Source organism: Pipistrellus kuhlii, unplaced genomic scaffold (genome assembly GCF_014108245.1).
Source record: "Pipistrellus kuhlii isolate mPipKuh1 unplaced genomic scaffold, mPipKuh1.p scaffold_m20_p_3, whole genome shotgun sequence".
Taxonomy (NCBI): domain Eukaryota; kingdom Metazoa; phylum Chordata; class Mammalia; order Chiroptera; family Vespertilionidae; genus Pipistrellus; species Pipistrellus kuhlii.
Genome location: NW_023425529.1, coordinates 17501989 through 17510533, shown reverse-complemented (window position 1 = coordinate 17510533; position 8545 = coordinate 17501989). Strand labels below are relative to the sequence as shown.

The window sequence follows — 8545 nt, the reverse complement described above, 5'->3', positions numbered from 1 at the left end:
TACTCTATACATCGGGGCCTGCTGGTATTTGGAAAATTCATTCGTTTTAGCATCCTATTCTCAGCCTTTAAGCTGCATCGAGAAATTACTCATCTATATTTTCATTAAGCCTTAAAACTTTTCTTGTGTGCAAATGGTGTCAACATTTTCCTAGAGCTATTCGAAAACAATAAACCTGTACTCACATCAACAAGGTGATGAACCACTATTAACAAAATACTTTTATATTTCTCAAGCTTAAATTAGAGTGTCCATCAAATAAAGGTAATTTCTCTTAAAGAATAAAATAAATTAATTGACTTTATAGTCTAGATGTTAAATTAATTAAGAAACAATAAAATATATGTTATATGAGTTGTTATATCCAAATGAAGTATCATTTTCTTTGTAAACAAAAAAATATATAAGGATAGCTATAAAAAGCAAAAGTTAATCTTTTGAATAATAGGAAGATTATCTTCAAATTGATTTTTTTTTAAACCCTGTGATAAATTTTCTTTGTTTCCTTAAAGAACTATATGAGATGAAACTTTAGGAAATAAGTGATGTTCCCTGGACTATGAAGAAGGGATTTGAGACATGTATTTACATTAATAGTTCTTTTAAAAATAAAAATAAAAAAAGAGAAGTGTCTACTCAGGTCCTTACCAATTTTTTAATTGGATTGTTTGTCTTCCTGCTGTTGAGTTGTATAAGTTCTTCATATATTCTGGAAATTAACCCATTACCACACAATGAAATACTATGTGGCCATAAAAAAGAAGAAAATGCTACCTTTTGCGACAGCATGGATGGACCTGGAGAGTACTATGCTAAGTGAAATAAGCAAATCAGAGAAAGACAAATACCACATGATCTCACTTATATATGGAATCTGATGAACACAAAAAACTGATAAACAAAATAGAAACAGAGTCATGGATCCAGGCAACAACAGACCAAAAACCGTCAGAGAAGGGAAGAGGAGCACTGGATGAAAGAAGGTGAGGAGATTAGCCAAAGAACAGACGTGCATAACCCACAGACACAGACAACAGTGTGGTGATGGCCAGAGGGAAGGAGGGGGAGGGGAGGGGCTTGGTGGAGTTAGGCCAAGGGGGGAAAGGGGAGAGGGAATGGGTACATCTATAATAGTGCCAACAATAAAAACAAAGTAAAAAATAAAAAAAATTATAAAAAGGAAAAAAAATCAAGAATATTGATTGATTTCATCAAGTTATGTTATTTATTTTGGTTTTTCTTAAAAATATTTAAAGTACTGATTAATAACCAGAGCCAGCATAGCCTCAAAGCACTATCTTTGAAGTTCTTAGGAAATTTGAAAAAAGTAGATAAAAGAACACGATAGTTGTGAAAATTGTCTGGAATTGATTTTTTTTTTTTTTAAATACGGGAAGTAGTTAATATGTTACAAAAATAAATGGTTAGCAGTGTACTTTCACTGCCCATCAGATAAAATAAAAAACAGTGATTCCAGAATAAGAGCAGAGTTCAAGGGATCAAGGGCTCAGACTCTCATTTCCTTTACTTCTCCACATCATGAGGGGAAGTCAGATGCCCAGTCCAGTCTTGATTCTGCTCTTCCTGCTCCTTCCCAGAGATGCTTCAGCTACTTCAAAACCGTAAGTGACATTTCTAGAAAAGTCTATTGTCCTTCTCTTTCCCAATTGTGTTATCTGCTTCTTGATGTCTATCTTTTTATTTATTTTCTGATTCCCGGTGGAATAATCTACTGTCCAAAGGGCTTGGAAGAATTAGTTATTAAGTTGTTATTGCATTTCACTTACATATGAAATCTAATGAGCAAAATAAACAAACAAAATAGAAACAGATTTCATACATACAGAAAATAGACTGACAGCTACCAGAAGAAATGAGGATTGGGGGGCTGGATGAAAAGGTGAAGAGATTAAGGAAAAAAAATAATCTCATAGCCACAGACAACAGTATGGAGATTTCCAGAGGATAAAGGAGGAGGAGAAGGAGAAGAGGGTAAAGGGAGCATAAATGGTGATGAAAGAATATTTGACTTCGGGTAGTGAACACATAATACAATATACAAATGGTGTATTATGAAATTGTACACTTGTAACCTATATAATTTTATTAACCAATGTCAGTCAACCCAATAAAAACAATAAAAACAATTTTTAAGTTGTTATTGATCACATGGAAAGAAGTATACTCCAATTCTAGAAAACTCAGATATAGGGCAGTGGCATTTATGAAACATTCACCAAATCTATATATATGAAAAGACAGTGACCATAACGACCATAACAACCATAATGACTGGTCGCTATGATGCCCACTGTGGCCACCAAACCAGCTGGATCAGGGGGTGGGGCCAGTCAGCCAACCTTGCATCACCCTCCCCGCCACCAGCCTGCCCCTGATCAGCCTGCCCCACCATGATAGGCCCACAGCCCCTCCCCCAGGCCAGCCCACCCCTGATAGCACCCCGCCAACCTCACACAGCCTCTCCACCTGACCGGCCCCACCTCCCTGATCGGCCTACAGCCTCTCTCCCCCTGGCCAGCCTGCCCCTGATTACCCCTCTACCTTAATAGGTGGTGGGGCCAACCAGCCAATCTCCTGCAGCCCCTCCCAACCCCAATCAGGGGCAGAGTCAGCCGGCCAACCACCATGACCCCTTCCCTAGGCCTGTGGTCCCTGATCAGCACCCCTCACTCTATTCAGGGGCAGGTCCAGACATCCCACTGCCCACAGCCCCTCCCCAAGCCTGGCTCCACCCCTATTAAGCCCCCCAATCCCAATCAGGGGAAGGGCCTGCTGGCCAATCACCTGCAGCCTCTTCTCCCAGCCAGCCCAGCCTTGATCAGGCCACAGTCGAGGCAGGCTGGCTGGCCAACCTCCCCCCATCTTCTCCTCCCAACAGGCCCAGCCCCAATCCACCCCAATTGTGGCTGAGCCAGCCAGACCCCACCAGTGCATGAATTGATGCACTGGGCCTCTAGTCTATCTATATAAAAGCCTAAGTGACCATCACAACTGAATGGACAACCGAACAGGCTGCACGGGGCAACCAGGCCGGTAGGGGAGGCAGTTGGGGGCAACCAGGCGAGCAGGGGAGGCAGTTGGGGGCAATCAGACTGGCAGGCAGAGGCAGTTAGGGGTGATCAGGCAGGCAGGCAGGTGAGTGGTTAGGTGCCAGCAGTCCAGGATTGTGAGACCGGCAGTTGGACATCCCCCAAAAGGTCCCAGATTGGAGAGGGTGCAGGCTGGGCTGAGGGGACTCTCCCACCCTCCGTGCACAAATTTCATGCTCCAGGCCTCTAGTAAGAATATAAAATCCTAAAATAAAAAGTAAAAATTAAAGAATATAGAATTCTTCAGCATTCATAAAATATAAAGGACATAGAATTCTGTACACACACACACACACATATAAAAGGTAAATTCTTTACTGGCTCATGAAAGAGAGTTGGTGCACACAATGAAATGCAGTGCAAAACCAGAAGAAGGTATTGCAGGATTCTGTGAGAATATGTACAAAGAAAACAAACTCCTTATGGGACCTGTCACCGAAGTCGCTCTGAGAAAATTGCTTTCAAGGTAAGTCTTAAAAAATAAATAGAAAATTTTCAGACATATAAGGACACTGTTGAAGGAGGAAAGGCCTGGGCAAGCAGAGCTTGGCAAATTGCAGAATGTTTGGGTGCTTATAAATGAAAGGCAAATAGCCACAAGAGAGAGAGAGAATTGTCTTCTGGTTGCAGGTGGAAATGTGTTTGGTGACTAGGCTGGCATGGCAAGGCTTTTCTTTCATCACCAGAGAATGAAAGAGAGAAAACAGCTAAAGTGGCTTCTAAAACAGTAGTAAAAAGCAATTCAACTCCCGCCTGTGTGTTACATGTTAAATCAAAATAATCATCTCTTTGGTATTTCCTGGAACAATGACATTTCGTGATTTCTTCCATATGAAACACAAGATTACTTAAAGACAGGTTCTTAATGCTTTCAGTGATGATTATTTGATTAATCACATGTTGTTTCTAAAGAAAATAAAAAACTTTTCAGTTTTATTGACAATTGACAAAATTATAGTACCCAGTGTGATGATTTGATCTATGTATATATTGTGAAAAGATTTCCCTCATTGAGTTAATTATCACATCCATTTCTTACAGATTTACTCTGTTCTGTGTGAGATTATTACTTACTACTCTCTTAGCAAATTTCAATTATACAATAGAGTGTAATCAATTATAGTCACTATGTTATATATTAGATCCTCAGGCTTAAATCATCTTATAATTGAAACGGTATACCCTTTTACCAACATCTCGCTATTCCCCCCAATGCCACCCATGACAACCACTTTTTTATTCTCAGTTTCTATGAATTTTATTTTATTTTTTTAGATTCCACATATAAGTGATACCATGCAGTAGTATCTTTCTCTCTCTGGCTTATTTCACTTAGCATCATGTCCATCCATGTTATTGCAAATGGCAGGATATTCTTCTTTTTATAAGGCTGATTGCTATTTCATTATATATAATCATTTTCTTTATCTATTCTTAGAGTTGAAAATTAATAACTCATGGTATACTTATCCGGTTTATGAATAGGGTTAGAAAGATTACAAGGGTGAATATTTTTATAAGAATATTGATGTTTAGTTTGTTGAGTTGAGAAGTTTCTAAGATCTTTTGGGTTGGCTTTTGAAGAATTCAATGCTCTACACTCCTGACGAAATCTGGCTTTGTTCTGATTGGTGACAATAACAGAGATGACCTAGGAAACAGCCACAATAATGACGTTTTTTGACTCTCCACGGTTGATCCAGATTCTTCTTCTCTACAGGCAGTACCTGGTGCTGGTCCCATCCCAGCTGTACACGGGGGTTCCTGAGAAAGCCTGTGTCATGCTCAATCACCTGAATGAGACAGTGACACTTAATGTCACTCTGGAGTACGGAACACACAGCAAGGCCCTCCTTACAGACCTGGTGGCGGAGAAGGACTCCTTCCACTGCAGCCCCTTCATTGTCAGTATCACTCTTTGGGATAAGGGATATTGTTAATGAAAGCACATATTAGGTGATGCCTTGCATTCTGACCCCCAACAATAATAATAATAAAAAAAAAAGCATAATGAAGAAAAAACAAGAAGTGCAGAATAAATTTCAAATTAGATTAAAAACATGACATTTCTACTGAATGTGCTTAGATAATATTTACAAACAGATCTAATGCAATATATGAAAGCTAACAGTACTTATAGGAAAGATTTTGTTTGTTCTTAAATTTCTAAGACCATGTTCATTGCCATCACAGATATAAACACTAAGATTCATAAAGTGACTTATCTATGATCTCACAGATGCCTAAGGGTTAATAAAGTTCTATTACTTAAGATATTAAATATTTAGTTAATCATACTGGCCAATACAAATGATAACATATAATTGCTGTGAAAATCCAACCATGTTATTTCCTTCGCTACCATTACTGGTTGAAGTCTGTTGTATTTCAGGGACATTTTCACTTTAATTAAATCATTGAGTTGTTAGTGTCATGTTACACAAACATAATAATCTGTACAACGGAGGAAATAACCCTTGACCATATCCCATACTAGTTCTCATGAGACTCACCAGAAAAATTAGAATATCATAAAGGCTGAGACATTCAGAAGTGGGTCAGACTGGGCAGATTCTTCAACTCATAGTTCTGTTTTACAGGTCCCAGAGTTGCCATCCTCCTCGGCATTCCTTACTGTGCAGGTGAAAGGGCCAACCCAGGAGTTCACAAAGAGGAAGCCAATGCACATAGTAAAAGGAAAGAGCCTTGTCTTTGTCCAGACAGACAAGCCCATCTACAAACCAGGACAAACAGGTGTGAGGAACCAAATGAACAAGGACAACTTTAAGGGGCAGGGTTGCGGGGGAGTCTTTATTACTTTATTCTGCTGTCATGGAAGTCCTGGCATGTTGTAATCTGTATTACTATTATACTCTGGATTCTCATGGAGTGTTTCATGGGGGGAAAAATAATCTCTCTTTCAGTGAAATTCCGCATTGTCTCCGTGGATATCAATTTTCACCCTTTGAATGAAATGGTGAGTCTCATAACGATGGGTGAGGTTGGGAGAAACAAGCAAAAAGTTAAAGCCTGTTCTTGTGGGGAAACTGAGACCAGGTAGACTTAAATCTACCACAGAAAGATTTCATAAGGGGACCTCTGCTGGAGAATAGAGATCAGTTCATCAATTATTGTACATTCTTAAAGTAAATTAAATAGTGTTTAAATGATCTTAAACATACCTGTTATTTTTATTAAACAAAGAAAAACTAACTGCGTTTGAATTCTGTCTTAGAAAAAAAAAAGAGAATTTCTTAGAGATAAATATCATCTGCAAAATAAACTTACTATTCGGACCTTTTTAAACCTAAGTGTAGATTTCCTCAGTTGTACATCCTATATAATAAAAACTCCGTGACCAAATGGCAGAACGACCAGAATGACCAGAATGAATGCAGCTCCTTGCTCCAGCCAGCCCATTCCCAAATGGGCCCCCGTCACCCTGATCGGGGGTGAGGATGGTGGGCATCCTCGGTCCCTTGTCCCAGCCAGCTCTGTCCCTATAGCCCCCCCCCCTCCATCCTGATCAGGGTACAGTCTCCATCGGGGCAGGCCAGCTGGACTCCACCAGTGCACAAATTCAGGCACTGGTCCTTTAGTTATTTCATAAAGGGAAAGGCATAGTTTCTTAGACTTCATAAAAGATGTATGTCCCTAACTAAATGTATAAAGTGCTATGAACCAAACTGAGACAAAATTCCTTGATTAGACAAGAAATATACAGACTCACTGACCGAGATACTCTATCAATGCTGATATTATGGTTTTCTTTTTCTAAACTCTATCTCACACTCATATTATTATTTCTTTTCAGTTCCCGGCAGTTTATGTTGAGGTAAGTAATATACTTTGTGTCTTATTTGGGATGAGAACTTACTACAAGTCATATTAAATTTCCTCTCTCCACCTCTTCATTCTCCACTAGCATTTCATCAAAACTAAGTAAATACTGCTTTTCTAGTTTATCTTAAATATTTTGGAGAGTAGATGAGATGTAAATGGAAGAACAAAATTCCCTGAGATGATGCAATTTAGTGACTCTTTTAATAGTTCTACCCACAATAAATATGCCTAATCCCAAAAAGATGTACTGTAATCTATAATATTTTATTGCTGGTAAATGTGTTGCCCTTTTCTCAATCTAGAATTCTTAGAAAACTTTAATACTTTTGGTGCCAATTTATCAAGTATCTATTATCCAACTCTCAATGTCACCTTCCCCAATGTCTCCCTATCAAACGTATATACTTTAATTTTTTCTATGAATTCATGATGTTTTTATCTATAGAATCCCAAGAGGAACCGAATTTTCCAATGGCAAAATCTCAGATTGCAAGGGGGACTCACCCAGCTCTCTTTCCCACTCTCAGAGGAGCCCACTCTGGGTGCCTACAAGGTCCTGGTGCAGAGGAAGTCAGGGGGGAAAATAGAGCACTCCTTTGAGGTGAATGAATATGGTAAGAATTCTACACATATCAAAGATATTTACAACATTAGAGTATTTAAGATTGGCTAGTTTTTGCAAATAGATGACAAACAAAAATCTAGCATATAATAGTTGAAAATTAACATGCTTTATTATTTTTTAATTAATTTCTTTATTGATGAAGGAATTACATATTTGTCCTCAACCCCCCACCCCCACCCCATTCATGTGCTTGACCATTTATGTGTGCACATAAATCCTTTGGTTGATCTCTCCCTTTTATCCCCACCCTCCCTTTGAGGTCCAACAGTCTGACCTATGGCTCCTTATCTCTGGGTCTGTTCTTGTTTTTATTTACTTAAATATTTGCCAAGCACTTTCATGCATTATCTCAATTAAACTTCACAACAGCCTATTGGGGAAGATATTATTTTATAAATAAGTATATCAATTATCTCTATATCAATTCTAGAAAAGTTAATAATTTACTGAAATCCACAGAGCCAATAAAAGGCAAGAGAGATTTTAATAGATTCATTTGAACCTATTCAAACTTATATTGTTAATCAAAACATTAGGTTACCTGTATGCATCTGTTGATCTATATCTTATAACTAAAGGTATTTCCTGTGACTATCTTCTGGCTGTCTGTAAACTATACCTCCACTAAATTATAATAATTAGACATTGAAGCTATCTTATTAGTTATCAGTTATGTAGATTTTTAATATAAATTAAATATAAACCATGAATAAGGAAATCTATAACAGAAACATGATTTCTAAAACTCACCATAGCTTCCATGAGAATTATAGAAGAGGGATTTATTATCTGAATAACTAACCTTATACAACTGTGGGAGGCGCCAGAAAAGTAAGTGTCCAGAAAAAGTTGATGGATCAGAGAAAATTACTAACCAGTTCTCCTGAAGCAATGGAAGGGACAAATATATCAGACCTGGCAAGGGCACCTTCAGCTGCCTGACCACAAAGGAAAACTTATTTATATA

The 8545-nt window shown here is 38.3% G+C and overlaps 1 protein-coding gene across 1 annotated transcript in view; it reads left to right on the top strand.

Annotated features, from left to right (window-relative positions):
* The first annotated feature begins 1476 nt into the window (after window positions 1-1476).
* The window catches only part of LOC118728624 (pregnancy zone protein-like), a 48313-nt gene continuing 41244 nt past the window's right edge, over window positions 1477-8545 (top strand). Inside the window, exons 1-6 of the mRNA XM_036455339.2 lie at window positions 1477-1622; window positions 4831-5014; window positions 5711-5864; window positions 6035-6087; window positions 6925-6945; window positions 7399-7567. Coding sequence (XP_036311232.2) covers window positions 1540-1622; window positions 4831-5014; window positions 5711-5864; window positions 6035-6087; window positions 6925-6945; window positions 7399-7567 — 664 coding nt within the window. The 5' untranslated portion in view covers window positions 1477-1539. The remainder of the gene's footprint in view (window positions 1623-4830; window positions 5015-5710; window positions 5865-6034; window positions 6088-6924; window positions 6946-7398; window positions 7568-8545) is intronic.